The sequence below is a fragment of the Haliotis rubra genome, unplaced genomic scaffold, assembly GCF_003918875.1.
Source record: "Haliotis rubra isolate DU_JTF1 unplaced genomic scaffold, ASM391887v1 Scf762, whole genome shotgun sequence".
NCBI classification, from domain to species: domain Eukaryota; kingdom Metazoa; phylum Mollusca; class Gastropoda; order Lepetellida; family Haliotidae; genus Haliotis; species Haliotis rubra.
This window is the reverse complement of record NW_025767482.1, coordinates 113,027-138,693: the sequence shown is the minus strand read 5'-3', so window position 1 is coordinate 138,693 and position 25,667 is coordinate 113,027. Positions and strand designations below refer to the sequence as shown.

The window sequence follows — 25,667 nt, the reverse complement described above, 5'->3', positions numbered from 1 at the left end:
ACAGTCATACAGGAGATGTGATAGGTGGAACTGGTGATCAGGACTATAGGCCAACACAACCATCGCGATCAGCAGCAACCCTGAAGTGAACAGTCATACAGGAGATGTGATAGGTGGAACTGGTGATCAGGACTATAGGCCAACACAACCGTCACATCAGCAGCAACCTGAAGTGAACAGTCATACAGGAGATGTGATAGGTGGAACTGGTGATCAGGACTATAGGCCAACACAACCGTCACATCAGCAGCAACCTGAAGTGAACAGTCATACAGGAGATGTGATAGGTGGAACTGGTGATCAGGACTATAGGCCAACACAACCTGAAGTGAACATCAGCAGCAACCTGAAGTGAACAGTCATACAGGAGATGAACAGTCATGATAGGTGGAACTGGTGATCAGGACTATAGGCCAACACAACCATCGCATCAGCAGCAACCCGGCGAACAGTCATACAGGAGATGTGATAGGTGGAACTGGTGATCAGGACTATAGGCCAACACAACCGCCACATCAGCAGCAACCTGAAGTGAACAGTCATACAGGAGATGTGATAGGTGGAACTGGTGATCAGGACTATAGGCCAACACAACCGATCACATCAGCAGCAACCTGAAGTGAACAGTCATACAGGAGATGTGATAGGTGGAACTGGTGATCAGGACTATAGGCCAACACAACCATCGATCAGCAGCAACCTGAAGTGAACAGTCATACAGGAGATGTGATAGGTGGAACTGGTGATCAGGACTATAGGCCAACACAACCGTCACATCAGCAGCAACCTGAAGTGAACAGTCATACAGGAGATGTGATAGGTGGAACTGGTGATCAGGACTATAGGCCAACACAACCATCGCATCAGCAGCAACCCGAAGTGAACAGTCATACAGGAGATGTGATAGGTGGAACTGGTGATCAGGACTATAGGCCAACACAACCGTCACATCAGCAGCAACCCGAAGTGAACAGTCATACAGGAGATGTGATAGGTGGAACTGGTGATCAGGACTATAGGCCAACACAACCATCGCATCAGCAGCAACCTGAAGTGAACAGTCATACAGGAGATGTGATAGGTGGAACTGGTGATCAGGACTATAGGCCAACACAACCGCCGCGCATCAGCAGCAACCTGAAGTGAACAGTCATACAGGAGATGTGATAGGTGGAACTGGTGATCAGGACTATAGGCCAACACAACCATCACATCAGCAGCAACCTGAAGTGAACAGTCATACAGGAGATGTGATAGGTGGAACTGGTGATCAGGACTATAGGCCAACACAACCATCGCGATCAGCAGCAACCCGAAGTGAACAGTCATACAGGAGATGTGATAGGTGGAACTGGTGATCAGGACTATAGGCCAACACAACCGCCACATCAGCAGCAACCTGAAGTGAACAGTCATACAGGAGATGTGATAGGTGGAACTGGTGATCAGGACTATAGGCCAACACAACCGTCGCACATCAGCAGCAACCTGAAGTGAACAGTCATACAGGAGATGTGATAGGTGGAACTGGTGATCAGGACTATAGGCCAACACAACCATCACATCAGCAGCAACCCGAAGTGAACAGTCATACAGGAGATGTGATAGGTGGAACTGGTGATCAGGACTATAGGCCAACACAACCGTCACATCAGCAGCAACCCGAAGTGAACAGTCATACAGGAGATGTGATAGGTGGAACTGGTGATCAGGACTATAGGCCAACACAACCGTCACATCAGCAGCAACCCGAAGTGAACAGTCATACAGGAGATGTGATAGGTGGAACTGGTGATCAGGACTATAGGCCAACACAACCGTCACATCAGCAGCAACCTGAAGTGAACAGTCATACAGGAGATGTGATAGGTGGAACTGGTGATCAGGACTATAGGCCAACACAACCGTCACATCAGCAGCAACCCAAAGTGAACAGTCATACACTTAATCCTAACTCTCCAACTTTCTATCCATCCACAGAGCTTGGAAAGTTTCTACTGAAGAAGGATATTCTCTTGTCTCGACTTACAACCTACGATGAGTCCCCAGAGACATTTTCAGTTTGGAAAGCTGGCTTCATTAGTGTCATGCATGAGTTAGAAGTGTCCCCAGCTCAGGAACTTGATCTCCTTGTCAAGTGGTTAGGACCAGAGACTTCAAAACAGGCTGCAAGTATCCATGCGTCTAATGTCAGCAATCGGAACGGGTCTCACGGTTGCTATGGGAAAGACTAAATCAATGATATGGAGCCGGAGATGATTGAAAGCTCCCTGAAGCAAAGGTTGAACGATTTCCCCAGAATAACAATGAAAGACTCTAAGAAACTGTATGACCTATCTGACCTGTTGTCTGAAGTAGAAACAGCAACAGAAAATGAATCTTTGAAATCTGTGTTTGCTAGTTTTGACTCTTCTTCTGGAGTAGGGCCCATAGTAGAAAAGCTCCCATATGGCTTACAGGAGAAATGGAGAACACATGCTTCTAAACACAAGGACAGATATCAGGTTCCATTTCCTCCTTTTGGTTACTTCGTACAATTTGTGTGGGACATGAGTCGTATCAGGAATGACCCCAGTTTCATGTATGAATCACAGAATATAACCCCGGAGAAGATGGACAAATCTCCAACTATGCATCCCAAGACAAGAGTCTTTGCAAAGAAAACCGAAGTAGATAGAACTGTTAGGAATGAACAGTCTTCTAATGTGCAGTTGTGTCCCCACATAAAGGTGGACATACACTAAACCATCCAACCTGATCGAGTGTAATCAGGTGCCAGACCTAAGGGATGAAATCCCTACGCCAGAGGTTGTTAGGAATTATGACCACCTCAAGGATGTTTTCATACCACCAATGGACAATGATGCAAGTATTCTTTTGCTCGTTGGTAGAGATGTGATTGAAGCACACCATGTGTTGGATCAGAGAATTGGACCTAAAGGATCTCCATATGCCCAGAGACTGCCTCTAGGGTGGGCAATAATTGGAGAGATGTGATTGAAGCACACCATGTGTTGGATACGAGAATTGGACCTACAGGATCTCCATATGCACAGAGACTGCCTCTAGGGTGGGCAATAATTGGAGAGATGTGATTGAAGCACACCATGTGTTGGATCAGAGAATTGGACCTAAAGGATCTCAATATGCCCAGACACTGCCTCTAGGGTTGGCAATAATTGGAGAGATGTGATTGAAGCACACCATGTGTTGGATACGAGAATTGGACCTACAGGATCTCCATATGCACAGAGACTGCCTCTAGGGTGGGCAATAATTGGAGAGATGTGATTGAAGCACACCATGTGTTGGATCAGAGAACTGGACCTAAAGGATCTCCATATGCCCACAGACTGCCTCTAGGGTGGGCAATAATTGGAGAGATGTGATTGAAGCACACTATGTGTTGGATCAGAGAATTGACCTAAAGGATCTCCATATGCCCAGAGACTGCCTCTAGGGTGGGCAATAATTGGAGAGATGTGATTGAAGCACACCATGTGTTGGATCAGGGAATTGGACCTAAAGGATCTCCATATGCCCAGAGACTGCCTCTAGGGTGGGCAATAATTGGAGAGATGTGATTGAAGCACACCATGTGTTGGATCAGGAATTGGACCTAAAGGATCTCCATATGCCCAGAGACTGCCTCTAGGGTGGGTAATAATCGGAGAGACTTGCTTCCGAAAAGTTCACAAGCCTGACCTTGTGAAAGTGAATTAGACTTACAGATCCAAATATGGACAGCCGTCATTGTTTGAGACGTGCCCGAACTATCTACACGTAGATGAGGCAGATCCTATCTTTGCCTTGTCAAAACATGATGACAAACCAGGCCTGTCCGTTGAAGATAGACAGTTTATTGAGGTTATGGACAAGGAGATGTTATTTGGACCAGATGGACAATGGGTAGCACCCCTTCCCTTCAAACAGGACAGGCGCACTCTTCCTGACAACAGGTCACAGGCACTGAAGAGGGCGATTGCCTTAGATAAAGGACTGAAACGTGATCACACAAAGAAGAGACACTTTGTGGAATTCATGCAGAAGATTCTGGACTCTAACCATGCAGAGGTTGCCCTCCCTTAAAGGCAGGGGAAGAACATTGGTACTTACCTATATTTGGGGTTTACCATCCCAAGAAGCCGGACCAGCTGAGAGCTGTCTTTGATTCTTCAGCAAAATTTGATGGCGTATCTTTGAATGACGTTATGCTTCAAGGACCGAACCTCAATAACAGTTTGCTTGACGCTCTACCGCGCTTCAGGAAAGAAGCAATAGCAGTGATGGCAGACATTCAGAGCATGTTTCACTGCTTCCAGGTGAGAGAGGACCATAGAAATGTCCTTAGATTTCTATGGTACAAAGACAATGACCCTTTGAAGAATCTCGTTGAATACAGGATGAGAGTACACGTTTTTGGCAACAAGCCTTCACCTGCGGTTGCAACGTATGGGTTGAATCGAGCAGCACAAAGGGGCGAAGCAGTTTTTGGCAGTGACACATGCACTTTCATAGAGGAGAACTTTTATGTTGATGATGGGCTGACATCATGCGCATCAGTTTCACAAGCAGTTGATCTTTTGAAGAGAACACAGGATACACTTGAGTGCAATGGCAAACTCAGACTCCACAAGGTTGTGTCAAATAGTGCTGCGGTTATGCAATCTTTCCCAGAAGAGGATCTAGCTGAGGATCTCAAGGACTTGGATCTGAATGTAGATCCCTTCCTTGTACAGAGAAGCTTGGGCATGTGGTGGAATATTCACACGTTCACTTTCTGTACATGCATGGACGAAAAACCTTACACACATCGTGGCATGTTATCGACAGTATAAACAGTATCTACGATCCTATGGGAGTAGTCGCCCCAGTGGTTGTGCAAGGAAAGATTATCCTTCGTGATCTGATGCTGGACAAAGTTGATTGGGACGAGCCATTGGAGGAAGATAAACAGCATGACTGGGAACAATGGAGGGACTCTCTGCAGTCTTTGTCAAGTGTACATATTCCAAGGATGTTTGTACCTATGTCATTTCAGGAATCTACAAACAAGGAGATTCACATTTTTTCTGCTGCTTCAGAACAAGCCATTGCCTCGTCAGCTTACCTCAGGACGACGGACGATCAAAGACAGTGTCATTTTGGATTCATCATAGGAAAGGCGAAGCTTGCACCAAAACACGGACACACAATTCCTCATTTAGAGTTGTGTGGAGCAGGACTGGCAACAGAAATTGCCGCTCTCATAAACAAACACTTGAAAGTGCCTATGGACATTATGTATTTTCATACAGACAGCAGAATAGTGCTGGGGTACCTCAAGAACACAACTAAGAGATTTTCTGTATATGTATCAAATAGAGTGCAGAAAATCAGGAATGTCTCCAAACCAGAACAATGGAGTTACATCGTTACAGGTAGAAACCCTGCAGATGCAGCCACTAGACCAGTGTCTGCCATGAAGATGGGTCAAAGCAGTTGGCTCAGTGGCCCACCATCTCCGAACTTGACGGAGAACTATACGGACTGTGCAGAATACTCGGACGTCAGCTTGGAAGAATGTGTGACTTCAATCTGTTCTAAAGTGAAGGAATAGACTGGACTGGGTTCTGAGAGATTTGAACGATTCTCAGATTGGAAAAGACTGGTCGCAGCAGTTGCAGTACTCAAGGATTTCACAAAGTCATATCATGGAAAGAACATGGACTCTTTCAAACCAGACAAGTCTAAACCCATCAGTGTAGATGGTCACACAGTGGCTGAGCAACTCATCATCAGGACTGTTCAGGATGAACACTTCAGTGAAGAGATAAGATGTATTCAGACTGGGACTCCCTTACACAAGGATAGTAAGTTACTGCCTCTCAATCCAGTCATTGATGAAAATGGCATGTTACGTGTGGGAGGTAGACTCAAGAATGCACCAATTAACACTAATCAGAGGACTCCACTTATCATACCCAGAAAGCATCACATCGCAGTTCTCTTGGTAAGGTATCACCATGAATGTGTGAAACATCAGGGACGTTTATTCACAGAAGGGGCCGTGAGAGCAGCGGGATATTGGATTATCGGAGGAAAGAGACTGGTGTCTGCCATCATTCACAGATGTGTGAAATGTAGGAAATTACGAGGAATGTTTGAAACACAGAAAATGGCAGACCTTCCCATTGATCGGTTAACTCCGTCACCTGCATTCACCTTTGTCGGAGTTGACATGTTTGGACCATGGACTGTAGCTTCAATGAAAACTAGAGGTGGAATAGCTCACAGTAAGAGGTGGGGATTGCTTTTCACATGTTTGGTTTATAGAGCCATTCATATTGAGGTGATCGAAGAGATGAGCTCTTCATCATTCATTAACGCCTTGCGCCGTTTTATTTCCATTCATGGAAATGTGCAGGAATTCCGTTCAGACCGCGGAACAAACTTTGTTGGATCTTCAGAAAGTCTTGGATTTCCTGCTATAAATGTGGAGGATGTGAAAATTGAAACGTTCTTATCGAACAATCGAACCAAATGGATCTTTAACCCTCCTCATGCATCGCACATGGGAGGCTTTTGGGAGAGAATGATAGGGATTGTGCGGAGGATCCTGGACAGTATGTTGTCTGATGTGTCGACCAGAAAGTTCACACATGAAGTTCTGACCACTCTTCTAGCAGAGGTTTGTACAATTGTGAACGGCAGGCCAATTGTACCCGTGTCGACGGATCCAGAGGAACCATTCGTTCTTTCTCCCTCTACTTTGTTGACACAGAAATCCAACCATGTGGTGGAATGGGACAGAGTAGACGCTAATATTACTGATTTGTACAAGTCAGGATGGAAACAAGTTCAAGCCTTGGCTGACACATTCTGGCGTCGCTGGAGACAGGAATACCTACATACACTCACAGTTAGGACAAAATGGCAGGTGGATCAACCGAACATGGATATTGGTGATTTTGGTATGATGAAGGACAACGATGTTCACAGGAACGACTGGCCTTTAGGCGTTGTTGTAGATGCTCTCAAGTGCAGAGATGGAAAGGTCAGAAAATGTATTCTCAAGGTTTTTCGTGATGGAAAGACTGTTCACTACACACGTCCAGTGACCGAGTTGGTTCTGCTGCTAGCAGCGGAAAGTTCTAAGGACTAGTTGAATCTTGAACAGACAATCTTATATTGCATTGTGAACTCTTACCCATAGACCCACGCTCAGACTTCCTTCTTGTATATTTGTATGTGGACTTAATTGATGAATGTTGTGTTTAAACCTAGAATCTAGAATCTTTTATTAGATTCTGGTTAAGATTTAAATCTCGAGTTTGTAATATCTTTGTAAGATATTCGGGGGGAGTGTTCTGTTTCATGTGCGAAACAGCTCTTTATTTCTTACCCATCTATAGACTAAACCTAGTCTGGTGGTTTATTTTCTTGCGTAATCTATATAAATGACCAGTCTAAAAACTATTATCCGGTTTGGACAAGTTTGCAGATTTCAGGCGGCATGGCCGAATATTCAGGAATCCTCATCATTTTGAGTTATATAGGAGTAACACAGCAACGAGCGAGTATGTATCAGTTAAGTCTTTTATTTTGTATTTATCAGATGCATAGGCATCAGTTGAGGCAGCGATTATTATAAGTTTGTTATTGTAATCTAAGAAGTAGCTGTTCAGCTTTCGATCAGGCATAATTCACGCATTACAGCACTTTTATGGTATATTGCCTTAGACTTCTATGACAGCATGTGATATTTTAAGTCCTTTATGATTTAGGTATCGTAGAAACACAGTTTGCACTCTTGTTAAATGCGTAAGTCATTTAGGTGTAAGTTTGCCAAACTTTCATGTTCAAGTTGCTCTATTGAAGCGCTCATAAAATAATGTGCAGTTTACATGCAGAATAAGCCATACAGAGTTGCTTCCCTTTAACTGTTAATCTATCTGAAATTTATAGAGCTTGTGTAGCCTATTTCAGTGTGCATTTCATTATTCAATATTTGGGAAATTGTGTTGTTTTCTGACATTGTATTGATGTTTAGGATTGTGGCAGAATAATCAGGATAATACTTGGTGTAGGTACTGGGTGGACTTTAAGGAATATTTGAGGACATATACTATTGTCAAAGTATTTTGTAGTTGCATGTCCAGTTTAGGTTATCATTGTGACAGTTTTGGATATCATATTTAGGCATACCTAGGCTAATGACTTAGTGCTATGGAATGTAATACTTACCATATTCAGGTCAGTTTAGACTAATTTGGCCTTTTGTACTTTTCAGTTTTTTACCCTCCACCTTCACCACCTCCTCCACCTACCTTTGGTGCTAAATATTAACATCTTGCAAATAAAAGGGTTCGCTATCCACAATAGCCACAATAACTTGGTGCGCCTAGTGGCTGCAAGAGTTGCATACTCCCCAGGGAGTTGAGATTGATAACACGATGTGCCGTTGAGATTGACATCCAATGATCGAGGGAAAAAATACCAGCACCTTGACCAAGCACTAGTTGCCTGGATATGTGCTCTATATAAATATTGTATAATCGTATAATAACAAAGGAAGATGTCCAAGATATTTTTTATGGATTAAACTTCTTTTTAAATTTCTCTCACAACGTTTCGAGACCATTCCAGGTCCCTTCATCAGGTGAACTGTCAGTTAGGACTATGACGTCGTCACTATGACGTCATTACTGAGTTATGACGTCACAATGCAAGTGACATCACAGTACACTAGGGGAGAGTACTGTATAAGTGAGTTAGTTACATAATGATGAAATTCATGCTAAATAATAGAGTTGAAAGTTGAATTGTCAATACACAACAACTGCTAATTACACAAAGGTTACTTGATAGCAGGCTTTCCAAAAAGAATAGTAGACTCGTTTTTTCTTGATGAAGGGACCTGGAATGGTCTCGAAACGTTGAGAGAGAAATTTAAAAAGAAGTTTAATCCATAAAAAAATATCTTGGACATCAATGTACAACTTCTAAATGCCACTGAAAGACAACAAAGGAAGAGCTTAAAAAAATACACAATAAGATTAAAGGCCGGGGTGCAAACCTCCAAAAAACCCAAGGGTTTCCAGCTAGCCTCCCATTGGCTACTCCTCAGTAGTGTAGATGTTATATGCCCACGAGTGACAGGATTCTAACAGCTATGGGTGCCTGGCAAGAGCCTGGTGAAGCGAAAGGTTAACCTTGGAATTTACTACTAGAATAAACATGTGCCTTGTAGTAAATGTCTTCCCAACCCTTTCACTACATATTTTGATGCCCAAAGAGATATACAGTCAACTCTCATTAATCCGACACTTGTGGTTGCAGAGAAATATGTCGGATTAACGGAAATGTCGGATTAATGAAATGTCGGATTAATGTATTTGTGTGAAAATATCAATGTTTACTAAATGTTATGATCGTCATACTGATGCATGCATATCAGAAATGGTAGATCTAGTTATCTTTATCGTATGTAAAAATATTCACAGAAATAAAAAATACTAACAATACATCCTTGTTTTCATTTATTAACATTCATAGATGGCATAACATACATATATAATCACGTAAGCGAACAGTTTCATATCTATTTCATGACCACATTGGCACGAAACTCACGTTTGTTTTTACCGCATATCAGCTGCCATTATGACCCGGATGTTGAATATGTTATAGTTTCCATACAACTAATTCCAAAATAACATGCGGACGTCTAATGTACAATCAGGCGTTTATCATAACATATATAATTTATAACTTGAAAAAGACTTTGATGGCCATTAACATCAAACACGTCTAAGTGGTGTGTCAGAAATGTTTGCAAAGTGTTCAACGATGTTTTGGCCTCAGATAGCTTGAAGCATTGGAATCAGTCGTACAGACACTCAACCACTAAGCAGACTGCTTCAGGAGGTCAGATACGGTTGATCGTCCAATCTTCACATCAAACTTCTGCTCAGCAAAAGTGATGACTTCTTGTGTGTTGTCTGGGGTTTGTCTTTCTTCAAAAGGAGATTTCTTTCTTGATCAATGGCGTAACTTCTACAAGGGGTCGCTTAGCAGGTGGTGTACATCTTGTGATGAAAACTCATGTCGGTTGTAAACATTTTATACAGCTCGCTCTACTGTTATTTCTTGATTAAATCGTCTCAATTAATTATCCTGTGTTCCTAATTAACAAGTGTGATGTTCACTGACGTTGGTGTCAAGCAGCCAGTAAGGCACACGCTAATTACCACTCACGTGTGATTGTTTGTATACGGTCGGATCATCCGACCGGCTGTGTTGATTGTCGGATTAACGAATGTTTTTACAATGTATTTACAATAATCAGTTGCTAGATTGGTGTGTCGGAGTCGGAATGCGAGAATGTCGGATTAACGAGAGTAATTATCACTGTTTTAAATGGTTCCCTAATTTTTTGTCGGATTAACGTGATTGTCGGATTAATGAGTGTCGGATTAACGAGAGAGCTGACTGTATATATGAAATATCTAATTTTACTTATTTTCTGAAAAATGTAATGTTTCAAGTAAAATTGATATTTTTATACTTATCCTGACTCATGATCTTTTGCATATCTCCCTTTTCCTTGCAAATGGTAGTGGAACACTTGAATCCCTTGATGTTCCCAAAGCGGACGTAAAAATACACTCACCCACGAGTTACCTTCCTTTTGCCCTTTCCCGCGCAAACAGTCATGTGACCAGCCTTACTTGTCACTCGCTCCTTATTTTCTGCCCATGCACTTGGACCTGCTGTGAAATCCGAAGTGTTTCCAGCGGGGAGGTTGGGAGGGCTTCTCGTCATGAGTCAGGATAAGTATAAAAATATCAATTTTACTTGAAAAATTACATATTTATTCTTATCCTGACTCATGATCTTTCGTTTATAGAATCGGATTGGTGGTGGGTCCAGTCACTTCGTGGATTCATCAGCCGTCCTTAGATACATCCTGTATCTCCCCATGGGAACTGTGAAACGGCATTTCCGTGATCCTATTCTTCCAACTTCCGTTATAACTCAGGGGGCCACTTTCTTGTCTTACTTCAGTCTCAGACAAGTTGAATCATGTTGATTCATGTGGCTACAGATAAACTAGTATCTTCTTATTACTAGATATCTTATAACAACCCACAGATTATGATAAGATCTTTATCATAAATGAGTTGCGACCCCTTCACGTACAGGTAAGATCTTTACCCGTACAGGATCTTTAATCACTCATGCTAGCCTGTCCTAGACTGTGCGGGGCAGTGGGGTAGTCTAGTGGTTAAAGCGTTGGCTCGTCACGCCGAAGACCCGGGTTCGAATCCCCACATGGGTACAGTGTGTGAAGCCCATTTCTGGTGTCCCCCGCCGTGATGTTGCTGGAATATTGCTAAAAGCGGCGTAAAACCAAACTCAGTCAGTCAGTCCTAGATTGTGCGCATGGACTTTCAAACTAATACTTTTCCTTAGTAAAAGTTATCAACAAGTCAACATGATAAAGGGTGACATTTTCCAACTCAGCGCCTTTAGTTGCTGTGCTACAACGAGAGGCCCAAATTGGTGACATATTCAGTGGCTATGTCTCAGAGGTAGTGGTTGGCAAACACTGTGTCCAACGACTTCCCAAAGCAGCCCTCCATAATTGCAGATATAGACCAATTTCCATGCAGAGTCAGTGTTGACGCCAGTGCTCTGACTTCATGTGGGTTGAAAGCTCTAGGAGGTTCTAGTCCTGCTGTTTTATAGGCTCTCAATATGACAGCTCTCATCCAGAACGATATCGTCGTTCTTGAGACTTCTGCTGATGTCTCTGTGGATAATGGGATGAACAGGCGCTTGATTTTCGTCTCCTTTGTCTTAGTCTTTTGAAGATATATCTTCAGGGCTCTGACCGGACACAAGGATAAGTCCTCTATATCTTCTGGTCCGAGGATTGTAGATAGCGCTGTTACGTGGAACTCGCTATCTGGCTGACCAGGTAGTTGGTTCTTGGCAATGAAGTCCCATCTAAGTCCTACATGAACTGCAGCATGTTGCCCCGTGTCGAATCTGGTTCGACCAAAGTCTAGCGCATGTATCTCTGATATTCGAGCTGCCCTGGCTAGCGCAAGCAGGAACAGAGTCTTCTGTGTCAGCAGCTCGAGGGTAGTCTGGTCTAGAGGTGCGTAGGCATCACTCGTAAGATGACCTAGAATTACAATCAGATCCCAGGCCGGAGCTCTGAACTTCTTTTGCTGGTCCTCCAGTTTAAAGGATCTCAGCAGAGCAAGTAATTCTGGTACTTTCGCCAACTTGACGCCTGTTTTCATGGTAATCACTGTACTGATGGCGGTGAGGTATGTAGATAATGTCGAACCTTTCAGATGTCTGGTCTGTCTAAGATGACAAAAGGTATTCCGCCACTTGACGATGAGTAGCTTTCATCGCAATGAAGCCTTTCCGCCTTGCATAAGTCTCAAACGTTAGCCACTTTTCATCATACAGGTTACGAGTAGATCTGCGTAACGCTAGCATTACTGCCTTGGCTGCCCTGGCGGAGTATCCTCTTTTCTTCAAACATATTTGGTACGGTCCACACGTGTAGCTGTCGGGTTCCCGTGGACTTGCTTGGTGTGCGGATGTATGAGTAGGTTCGGCCAATCTGGTAACTTGATTGTTGGACTTCCGAGATCTTCTATTAGGTCTAGGAACCATACTCTTGCTGGCCAGATCACGGCTTTCATCTCTAGCAGATTGATGTGAAGATGCTGCTCTATTTTGGACCACCTCCCTGATGCAACTTGATTGTTGAGATGCGCACCCCAGCCTTGTATCGAAGTGTCTACATAGAGATGTGTGTCGAAGGCCGGCTCTTGTAAATAGGTCCCTCTGCAAACGTTCGACCTGTGGGTCCACCACAGTAGATACCTCTTGAGGTTGTCTGGCAGCAAGATTGGGTCGACGCTGTCTAGATGATTTGTCAGAAACCGTTCCAGCGGTCTTAGTTGTAACCTTCCTGTGCGAGTCAAGTCCTGCGCCGAGGTTAGTAGACCAAGTAGAACTTGCCGTGATCGTAGTGTTAACAGAGAGATGACAGCTAGTGGAATCATAGCTTGTATCTTGACCCAACAATCTTCTGGGAAAACAATACGATTCTCTGTTGTGATAAACCTTATCCCCAGAAATTGCAGATCTTGTTTTGGTTCCAACTCAGACTTCATAAGGTTCACCAACCATCCTAGTTGAGTGAGCAACTTGATTGTGAAGTTCAGCTGCAGTCTGAATTGACTGGCATCTTGGTGAACCTGAATTCCGTCGTCCAAGTAGAAGGCATTGCGTAGACCTCGATGATGTAGATATGCGACTATAGGCTTGGTTACTCGTGTGAATAGCCATGGAGCCGAAGATATTCCAAACGGTAGGACGTTCCACTGGAAGTGCTGCCCTCTGAATAGAAATCGTAGATACTTTCTTGATTCCGGACGTATGGGGATGTGTAGGTACGCATCCTGCAGGTCTATGCTGGACGGACGAGTTGTTTCAGTTGAGGTAGGTGAATCATTCTGAACCTGAACATGTAATCTGCTGGACGGACGAGTTGTTTCAGTGGAAGTAGGTGGATCATGTTGAACCTCTCTGGTTTCAGTAAGTAGTCTCTGTTGAATTTGCGCATGTTGTAAATCAGTCTGAACTTCTCTAAGGAGTTCTTCTTTGGTACTAGAAAAATTGGGGAATAGAAGCCTGGGGTGAGATGATTCCGATCTAATATCTCTACTGCATCTTTCGTGAGTAGTGCGTTGATGGCTTCTTGTAGTCTGTCGGCCTGTTCCTCTGCATAGTTGAAGACCATCGGGCTGAGGGTTAGCGGAGGAGTGGCTTTCACTTGTACTTTCTATCCTTCTCTTAGTACCCGAGAGGCGTAGTCGTCATCTAGAATTCCCAAATTCTTCCAGTACCCTTGTAGACATCCACCCACTGTCGATAGTTTTACAGGAACAGTTGGGGGTGGAAGACTCCAGTCGTTCCGAACCCTGATATCATCATCTGGTACCTCTGGAAGCTCTGGGGCCGCGGCCTCTTCCTGAGTTTCACCTGTAGTTGCCGGAAGGGCGACGAAAAGAGTCCTTCCCGCCTCTGAAGTTGGAGTACTTCTTATCCTTAGCTCTCTATATTCCGGAATACTTGGACTTGTTGCTATACTTCTGGGACGTATGACGGATGACGTTGGCCAGGGTATCTATGGTTTTAATCATCATCACCTCTCTGGAGTCGTGTGTGGCTTTCATCATCCAAGAGACCTCCAAAGATGGTAGGCGCCTCCGACAGAGCTCGTAGTAGTGACTGCGTAAATCTATCATTCCAGGAGCAGGACGCCAGTAGACCCGTCTGCGTATTAAGGTGAGCCCAGCCGAGATCGATGTGAGGTGGTCCGACACGAAGAATTGATCCTTCTTTTGTGTGACGAGAGCCGAGTAGATCATCTTATCCTCTTCCGTCGTGGAATTCTGGAATTTCTTTATCAATGCTTCATTGATGGCTCTAGATCTTGCCAGTCCGAAGAAGGATCTTCTAGAAGCTGTATCCAGTTGTGATAGCTTCTTGTCATCCACTTTATACACCTTACTCCTGGCGTCGTTCACCAGTTTGATGTTGTCATCCCACTCAGGCGCCTTCACAAATGGTTCCATGTGATGTAGGGGGAATCTCCTCTTATTAAAAGATGGTGGTTGCTGCGTCTGGTACTTTGAAGCCTTCGCGAAGGCTGTGCAAAGGTTGTCCGGTACGTTGGATATAGGCTCGATCGGTGGAATTGTGACGGAGTCGAAGTCATCATCCTTCATCATGTAGGTGTAAACTTCATTCCTATCCTTAGAAGGAGACTCCAAGTTTAGCCCGCTAGCAATCCATGCTGTTACTTCTGAGTCTGAGAAGACGGGGTCTGTAGTGTCCTGGGTAAACGAGCTGTGTCTTGTTGAAGTATCTCTATACGAGCCTGTATCCCTTCGCGAACCTTCATCCTGGATTCGCGAACTTGCAGCTGAAAATTCCTCGCTGTGCGAATGCCTATCCTGAGAGTGTTCTCTTCGCGAACGTCTTTCTCTGTGCCTTCGCGAACGTCTGCGTTGAGGCCTTCTTGACCTAGAGCAGCTAGGTGTAGAGGCAGGATCCTTGGAGGTTCGCGAACGTTGGGGGTTCACGAAGCTGGACAGCGTATCATCTTGACTATCTTGTAGTATGACGGGGTCGTCCGGCTGTGTACGTTCGCCAACGTCATCTGCATGTGTAGCTCTGATGGGTGTAGATTCGCGTAGGCCTGGGGGTTTGCGAACGGTGTCGGCAGACGGGAGGCTCTTCCTAGTCTTCGATGCTCCTGGAACCTCCGCTCCATCATGGCCATCATCTGAGTGGTGAACTGCGTCATGAATTCTCCAGGGTCGACCTTTTCCTAGCCCCCTTTGCAGCAGACTGGCCCTGTAACGTACTAAGAATAACATCACTATTATGGACATCAGCAGCAAGTAACATACGGTTTGTAGGCTGATCTGCAGATTTATCACACGTGACTAGAGATGCCTTTTTCACCCGATCCATGGCACGTCTATAAACATAAGACAAATATTGATTAAATTGTAGATTGGTTAAATCAATGCAATAAGTACAACGCAAGGTGGATGAACATGGATCTGTACACGAAGGACATTGGGGGTGAGGATCAGCCACGGACAACCTGTGCCGACACACACAGCAGGATTTCATGAATTGTAAACAAGTTTACAACACGATAAAAACACGAATCAAAGTCAATAATTTTAACCAAATTTGTACAAATACTACATAATGATTATAGCCAAATCCATACACAGCTTAATTTAGAAGAATAGGCCTAAAAAGAAACGATAAAATTGCCGTATACGGGACTCCAGTGCTCACCCAACCATCTGCTTGGGCGAAAAGGGAGAGAGTGACAAGTATGGGCATGTCACATGGTACATTTGCGCGGGAAAGGGCAAGGGAGGTAACTCGTGGGTGAGTATTAATACGTCCGCTTCAGGAACTTCAAGGGATTCAAGTGTTCCAATACCATTCGAAAGGGAAAGGGAGATAAGCAAAAGAGCATGAGTCTGGATAAGGACAAATTGTATGTTTTGTAGGCTGTCTGCATCCATACATTTTACCGTGAGCCTTCATAACATACTTCTTTACACTATGGCTTAATTTCATCATGAACCGGTGAGTCAGTTTTGTGATATTTCATGGAATGTACTTGAATACTGCATTGCGAAAGACAGCTTTGACAAGGCAAGGAGTCCACACCCCATACATAGGTTTGAACCCCGGCAGCGATCAGTGGTTCACTTTCTCATGAGAAAATTCTGAGAAATGACCTGAACAAGACAGACAAGTGTATAAGTATTCCTGTTTATTACCCACGTGGTCAACGTATGGGTAGTTGCATACTAATCTCGTACGTCACACGAGTGTCGTATCGCGTTGACCTGTGTCGTAACGACTTGACCTGAGATTCTAACGATTTGATTGGATAACCGATGACCTCTCAATTAGGTCACATTCTGACGTAACTATTTTTTCATTCATAACAAACACGTGAATCCATTCATTCTACAACTTAAATGCATTGTGGGAATGTAAACATCGCGAACAATGCCGTGTCGCTGTTTAATTTTGAGTCGAACTGAGACATTATACCCGTCGAAAACGCAAAGCGCAAAGTTTCCACCAGTGATGTTAGCGAATGAAGCAACTGGAAACCAAGAAAGGAGGTGCTACCGGAGTAATTTACTGTAGGAGGCTGTGCGAGGTGATGACAACTGACATGCATCGTGACATCGGTTACCAAGGCAGTGACGTCATTACAGTGTGGCGTCATGCAAATTTTGTACTACAGTACAAAACTCTTCCATAACCTCTTTATGAAACCCGGTTTTGGTTTGAAACCAAAACATAACAAAACTACGCTATTTTGTCAATTTAATGCATGTAAGGCGTGGGAAATAAATAAAATACCACACTTTCGGTCTCATTACATACGAATTATCTGAAACTTCGTGACCTTCCTATGGTTTCTGACCTGCGCTTTGGCCGGTCAGATACCACAGGAAGGACACTCGTTTCGTATAATTCGTATGTAATGAGACCTCGTATAGTATTCTCTATATACCTGTTACCTGAAAAACAGTCAAGAAACCTAGTCTAGGAAATACTACCTGATGAAGTACAAAACTAACACAAAGTAAGTTAAGCATGTATAACACTGACTTGATTCCTAAATGAGTATTAAATGAAGACATAACAGTGTTTATCCCTTTTAAACATCAGGACTGAACTTGTTACTTACTGTTTGAGCCTTCTGGAGTTCTTCCTGCAATCTGTGATAGGCATGTTCCTTCATCTCTGCCATTGTCTGACTGCGCCGTCGAGCCATCTGCAAGTCGGAGGTCTCTGCCTCAGAATGAGCATGTCGCAGGTGGGCACGAGCGGGATGTCGACGCAGTTCAACAACTGGACACTCAGACTCTTCTACAGCCTCTTTACTAAAACATATGCATTCCAACATTATACTCTGCCCCGTCCTACTGTATTTGTTGGTCAAAATAAATTGAGCTTGCTGGGCATGTTGGTATCATAGCTAAACGCTGAGTATGAACAAGTTTGTGTGTATTGAAAACTAAACAATGCTTTAGTTTGCAGTCACACACTTTAAAACGGACAACAACAAAAAAAAACTTAATAAAACAGTTCTTCCACTAACAGACTTCTTGCTAAGGAAATGCAATTCCTCTGGCAACCTGACTGATACAGTGGGAAATTCAAACCTGGATTTCAAAAGAGAAACATATTTTCAGAAAGTGTGTTTAGTAGACTGTCTACATCAATACTTTTTACAGTGAGTCTTCATAAAGTACTTCTTTATACTGTGGCCGTATGAAATCATGAACCAGGGGGTCAATTTTGCGATATTTCATGGAATTTACTTTGGAAAGTAAAAGTTTCCATGCTTTGCATGGAAAGACAGCTTTCACAAGGCAACATGGCCAAACGCTACTTGGATATAGGTTTGAACCCTGACCTTTAGGACTCAAAATGTCAGAAGGCAAATACCGAACAAGTACTGACTGACTGACTGACTGAGTTTGGTTTTACGCCGCTTTTAGCAATATTCCAGCAATATCACGGCGGGGGACACCAGAAATGGGCTTAACACATTGTGCCCATGTGGGGAATCGAACCCCGGGTCTTCGGCGTGACGAGCCAATGCTTTAACCACTAGGCTGCCCCACCGAACAAGTAACTTTAGCTAATACAACATACTGTTCATCGGGCATTGTTCCATCAAGTCCATTAATAGCTCCTGTGAATGAAATTGAGCGAGTTACACTGTCACGGTTTGACACCTGTGACCTCTGTTGTGTCGATACTTGTCCTGAGCTGCCAATTCCCACTATGGAGGAATCCCCCCGGTTTCGTCCCTGTCTCAAGTCCTACAGCTGCAGCTGCCATACTGCCAACTACAACAGCTGCCACAGCACTAGTCTGATCCACAAGCTGTGAAGGAGCACCTTGCGGAGGTGGTCGGCTGCCCCACTCCATGTCACTTGTACCTGTTGTATTAGCAGCTTGTCTATTTGACACAGAGGGTGACTGTCTGTAGTTGGCTTCCTGTCCAACACACGCTTCTCGCTGTGTCAAGGTTTCAGCAGCTGGAAGCTTGGAGGCAGCGACCGTTGTCTGTGGTGACACAGGTCTGTCTGAGACTAGAAGCTGAGCATCTCCTGACATTGTCACTGCTGTGCCTCTTTAAATCTATAATGCAAAGAATAATATATAAAAGAAAGAATATTGGTGCATCATATTACCAGCCATGCTAGTATGAAGAAAAATGCATACCACTATATTATTTTTTTATGTGTTGTCATATTGGCGGATTTTTAATATCCCTTTTGATAACAAAACATTCTTGGATTCCTCCAAAATGTTCGCACACTTCCAATTATGTACCTTGAGAAGATCCTGCATGGATTATGTACAATCACATGATTTGTACCTTTTCATCAACCACAATCTGAAATCATCCCATTTTCACAAGACATTTCAATCTGTTACTAAGAACTAAAGGTTATCACAGCTGCACACAGCACTGACAGTGTCAGCACATTCACAGCTGCACACAGCACTCACAATGTCAGCACATTCACAGCTGCACACAGCACTGACAGTGTCAGCACATTCACAGCTGCACACAGCACTGACAGTGTCAGCACATTCACAGCTGCACACAGCACTCACAGTGTCAGCACATTCACAGCTGCACACAGCACTCACAGTGTCAGCACATTCACAGCTGCACACAGCTGCACTGACAGTGTCAGCACATTCACAGCTGCACACAGCACTGACAGTGTCAGCACATTCACAGCTGCACACAGCACTGACAGTGTCAGCACATTCACAGCTGCACACAGCACTCACAGTGTCAGCACATTCACAGCTGCACACAGCACTGACAGTGTCAGCACATTCACAGCTGCACACAGCACTCACAGTGTCAGCACATTCACAGCTGCACACAGCGCTGACGGTGTCAGCAGCATTCACAGCTGCGCACAGCACTGACAGTGTCAGCACATTCACAGCTGCACACAGCACTCAGTGTCAGCACATTCACAGCTGCACACAGCACTCACGGTGTCAGCACATTCACAGCTGCACACAGCACTCACAGTGTCAGCACATTCACAGCTTCACACAGCACTGACAGTGTCAGCACATTCACAGCTGCACACAGCACTGACAGTGTCAGCACATTCACAGCTGCACACAGCACTCAGTGTCAGCACATTCACAGCTGCACACAGCACTCACAGTGTCAGCACATTCACAGCTGCACACAGCACTGACAGTGTCAGCACATTCACAGCTGCACACAGCACTGACAGTGTCAGCACATTCACAGCTGCACACAGCACTCAGTGTCAGCACATTCACAGCTGCACACAGCACTCACAGTGTCAGCACATTCACAGCTGCACACAGCACTCACAGTGTCAGCACATTCACAGCTGCACACAGCACTCACAGTGTCAGCACATTCACAGCTGCACACAGCACTGACAGTGTCAGCACATTCACAGCTGCACACAGCACTGACAGTGTCAGCACATTCACAGCTGCACACAGCACTGACAGTGTCAGCACATTCACAGCTGCACACAGCACTGACAGTGTCAGCACATTCACAGCTGCACACAGCACTGACAGTGTCAGCACATTCACAGCTGCACAGCACTGACAGCTGTCAGCACATTCACATTCACTGCACACAGCACTCACGGTGTCAGCACATTCACAGCTGCACACAGCACTCACGGTGTGTCAGCACATTCACAGCTGCACAGCACTGACAGTGTCAGCACATTCACAGCTGCACACAGCACTCAGTGTCAGCACATTCACAGCTTCACACAGCACTCACAGTGTCAGCACATTCACGGCAGCTGCACAGCACTCACAGTGTCAGCACATTCACAGCTGCACACAGCACTCAGTGTCAGCACATTCACAGCTTCACACAGCACTCACAGTGTCAGCACATTCACAGCTGCACACAGCACTCACAATGTCAGCACATTCACAGCTGCACTCAGCACTCAGTGTCAGCACATTCACAGCTTCACACAGCACTCACAGTGTCAGCACATTCACAGCTGCACACAGCACTCACAGTGTCAGCACATTCACAGCTGCACACAGCACTCAGTGTCAGCACATTCACAGCTTCACACAGCACTCACGGTGTCAGCACGTTCACAGCTGCACATTCTCACAATGTCAGCACATTCACAGCTGCACTCAGCACTCAGTGTCAGCATTCACAGCTTCACACAGCACTGACAGTGTCAGCACATTCACAGCTTCACAGCACTCACGGTGTCAGCACATTCACAGCTGCACACAGCACTGACAGTGTCAGCACATTCACAGCTGCACAGCACAGTGTCAGCACATTCACAGCTGCGCACAGCACTCACAGTGTCAGCACATTCACAGCTTCACACAGCACTCACAGTGTCAGCACATTCACAGCTGCACACAGCACTGACAGTGTCAGCACATTCACAGCTGCACACAGCACTGACAGTGTCAGCACATTCACAGCTTCAGCACTGACGGTGTCAGCACATTCACAGCTGCACACAGCACTGACAGTGTCAGCACATTCACAGCTTCACACAGCACTGACGGTGTCAGCACATTCACAGCTGCACAGCACTGACAGTGTCAGCACATTCCACGGCTGCGCACAGCATTCACAGTGTGTCGGTACATTCACGGCTGCACACAGCACTCACAGTGTCAGCACATTCACAGCTGCACACAGCACTCACAGTGTCAGCACATTCACAGCTTCACACAGCACTCACAGTGTCAGCACATTCACAGCTTCACACAGCACTGACAGTGTCAGCACATTCACAGCTGCACACAGCACTGACAGTGTCAGCACATTCACAGCTGCACACAGCACTCACGGTGTCAGCACATTCACAGCTGCACAGCACTGACAGTGTCAGCACATTCACAGCTTCACACAGCACTCACAGTGTCAGCACATTCACGGCTGCACAGCACTGACAGTGTCAGCACATTCACAGCTGCACACAGCACTGACAGTGTCAGCACATTCACAGCTTCACACAGCACTCACAGTGTCAGCACATTCACAGCTGCACACAGCACTCACAGTGTCAGCACATTCACAGCTGCACACAGCACTCACAGTGTCAGCACATTCACAGCTGCACACAGCAGCACTCACAGTGTCAGCACATTCACAGCTGCACACAGCACTCACAGTGTCAGCACATTCACAGCTGCACACAGCACTCACAGTGTCAGCACATTCACAGCTGCACACAGCACTCACAGTGTCAGCACATTCACAGCTGCACACAGCACTCACAGTGTCAGCACATTCACAGCTTCACACAGCACTGACATTGTCAGCACATTCACAGCTGCACACAGCACTCACAGTGTCAGCACATTCACAGCTGCACACAGCACTCACAGTGTCAGCACATTCACAGCTTCACACAGCACTCACAGTGTCAGCACATTCACAGCTTCACACAGCACTCACAGTGTCAGCACATTCACAGCTGCACACAGCACTCACAGTGTCAGCACATTCACAGCTGCACACAGCACTCACAGTATCAGCACATTCACAGCTGCACACAGCACTGACAGTGTCAGCACATTCACAGCTTCACAAACAATTGAGCAGTATCTGCACATTCCCAGCCAAAATCCCAGTCAAACAGTATCAACACATCCATAGCTGCACACACGAGTTGAACAGTTCAGTTCATTCACAGCCATAACCAAATATAAAACTGTTAGTACATTAACAGCTGTACACAACACTCACAGTGTCACCACATTAACAGTTGTACACAACACTCACAGTGTCACCACATTCACATCCACATAAAGCAGTCAAACATTCTCAGTACATTCACATCCACATAAAGCAGTCAAACATTCTCAGTACATTTACATCCACATAAAGCAGTCAAACATTCTCAGTACATTCACATACACATAAAGCAGTCAAACTATCTCTACACATTCACAGCCACGCAGCAAAGCAGTCAAACATTCTCAGTACATTCACAGCTGCAAACAACAGTTAAACAGTGTCAATACATTCACAGTTACATAATACAGTCTCTGGGTTAGGGACTATTTTCCAATCAAGTTTTGAGTTTAGTACAGAAGAATGGCCACTGTGTATGCAATTAATAGCAAACAATTGTGTGCTAATGACTTGGTAATTATGGCTGAAGGGATGGTAGCTGACACAGGTACTACAGATATGTACCCCAAGTATACTAGGCACATAAAGAAACTGTGCATACACAAATTTAAAATCTATCAAAATTTATCAAACCTGTGTAGACATATAAGGATTTAAACTCAGAGATTAGTGACATGTATCCAACATGCATGCACGTGCCACGTTCCGTGATGTCAGTGGGTTCGTCCTTGAGACGTGCAATACGTTGTTGCGTGCATTCCGGGAAGGAGAAACAGAGCAAATGAATGCCACACAATACTGTCACTTTGGAAAGCTCAACCCCTGCCCTTGCGATAATTCAAAAAATTAAACGGCTATTGAAACACATAGCATGCCAAGGCTCATGTCTGCACAACGTCATGAGGCCATAGGGATGGTCCGTGGGGAATGTCTCAGCGACAAGTGGCTGCACATTTCCACTGCCACGGAACATCATTTCTGCACTGGTGAGGCGCTACCAGAACACAAATGGCGTCATCGATCGGTACGTTCTGCCACAACCGATCGTAACCAAGACAGGACAGATGGATAAGGGTGACCCATCTTAAGCCACAGGTTTCAGACTGCAGTGATGACTGCCGAACCATCCCAGGACTTCGCCGTATCCACCCCAACACAGTTCGACAGCGTTTACGTCATCACGGGATCAGACCACGGCGTCCGACATACGGCCTATCCTGACACAAGCGTCATCGACAAGCTCGCCGAATGTGGTGCGAAATCATGTCCGCAGACCCTTGTTTTGGTGGAGAAATGTTGTTTTACAGATGAGTCCAGGTTTAACATTTCCCATAGTGATGGGCGTCAGCGTGCCTATAGAGGCGTGGGAGAACGTTATGCACAGGCCTGTGTCTTGGAGAGGAATCACTTTGGTGGTGGTTCTGTGATGATTTGGGGTGGAATAACAGCACGCCAAAGAACTCCTTTGGTGATTGTTCAGGGCAACTTAACTGGTGTGGGCTACAGGGATCAGATTCTTCGAACTGTGGCAATTCCTTTTCTGCAGCGTCATGGCCCTGGGTTAACATTCCAACAGGACAATGCATGCCCTCATACGGCAAGGGTTGCTATGGATTTCTTGCAACACCACAACGTTGACTTACTGCCTTGGCCTGCAAATTCACCGGATCTCTCCCCGATAGAGCATGTTTGGGACGAGATGGATCGACGTCTACGCCGTCTTCCTCATCCGCCAGATAACGTCCTTGACCTTGCAACAGAACTTGAGAGAATCTGGCGTGACATCCCACAAGCCTTCCTTGCACGTTTGATAGGCTCTATGCGTCGTCGATGCACTGCTGTTCTCAATGCCGATGGTGGACATACCCGTTATTGAGCTTGTGACATGGTCGTTTGACCCCTGTCCCGCTTGTGGACTCGTGACGTCATTGTGATTGACTTTTCAATTGAAATTCTCCCGACTTGTTATGGTCTCATGATCCCTCCATTAAAGTTTATATGTACCTTTGACATTGTTATCGTACTTATCAACTGGGATAATATTTTGACAATGCACAGTTTCTTTTTGTGGCTAGTATATGTTTCTATACACAAATGTACCCTAAATTAAGTCCAATTAAAGAAACATAAATGGTACCCTAAATGGGGGACAAGTCCATATTCCACAAAACCTTATGTAGTTATTCCAATTCAACTGATTACAAGTGGTATCGTACATTGTGAAATATTTGTTATAACGTATGCTCATTTCATGGATATAACGCAATCAAATGCATCTCATAAAACATCATATTTGGATGTACACACAGTGCGACATCACTGACAACAAGAATCGCTGCATTACATGTAACCTAATCTAACTGCCCACATGGATAAATAGGAGTCACTGCACAAATTTTAATTTTTAAAACATCGGGCACTTTTTCAGATTAATGATTAGCGCTGATGGGGTTTCCTAACCCTTAACCCTAATGATCGTACAGGGTGCCTAACCCTAAGGATCGTAAAGGGTGGCATACCCTAAGGATCGTAATGGGTGGCATACCCTAACCCTCAGGATCGTAAAGGGAGCAGCGAGGGCTGCGCCCGGTAAAGTGCATTCTAGCCATTGAATGGAAAATAACAGTTGTAAATACTCCAAACCCCAGAAAAACATCCACATGAATCCTTGGACCTTTCAAACAGATTCAGAATCAGATACTTTAAACTCAAAGATTTATACCAGGCTAATATTTATGTGGGGAAGATATGGAAAGTGTACTCCACGATAATGATAATTTTCATGCATTTTCGTAAATAAATAACTGAGTTTGATTTCTGACCGTCATATTCCTTGTGTATTCAATATTTCTTCCCAGCGATGTAACAGCTGACATAATAAACACCTAATCCGCCATGACAGTGACCAAAAACTACTTCCCTACCACTTTCAATAGTTGGGTTTCAGACTTAGTGGCGCACGAACAATTTACTGCGCATCTGTTGATGGACAACCTAAGTTGAGTTATCAAATAGTTCAAGTGAACGACTCCGTCAACATATAATGGATATACGCTTGGACTTATTTGCAACCAGAAAATAGATTTTTAAATTGAACTAGTTTTCGATCACTGATCCTTCTGTTTGTCAACCGATGAAAAAACAGAAATCCTTCACAGTTAACCACGTTTCATAAATCTTCAGCCGATGTCTTGCCAGTCGCTTACCACTCTTCCCTTCTTGGAACAAACGCCCGAGGGGTGTAACTGTTCCATTGTTCTCATATTATTTAGTTTATTATGTTTGTTATTTGAAGAAAATGGGCTTCTACTTCGATTTCAATGATATTTACTTTCGGTGTTGAGTTTAAATTAGATTCTTG

General features: G+C 44.6%; 1 protein-coding gene across 1 annotated transcript in view; it reads right to left on the bottom strand.

Moving 5' to 3' along the window:
• Positions 1 to 25,206, bottom strand: part of LOC124260425 (rab-3A-interacting protein-like) — a 67,439-nt gene extending 42,233 nt beyond the window's left edge. The window contains exons 1-3 of the mRNA XM_046694737.1: positions 25,129 to 25,206; positions 18,298 to 18,789; positions 17,324 to 17,519 (exon numbers count right to left, since the gene is read on the bottom strand). Coding sequence (XP_046550693.1) covers positions 17,324 to 17,519; positions 18,298 to 18,311 — 210 coding nt within the window. The 5' untranslated portion in view covers positions 18,312 to 18,789; positions 25,129 to 25,206. The remainder of the gene's footprint in view (positions 1 to 17,323; positions 17,520 to 18,297; positions 18,790 to 25,128) is intronic.
• Positions 25,207 to 25,667: the final 461 nt, after the last annotated feature.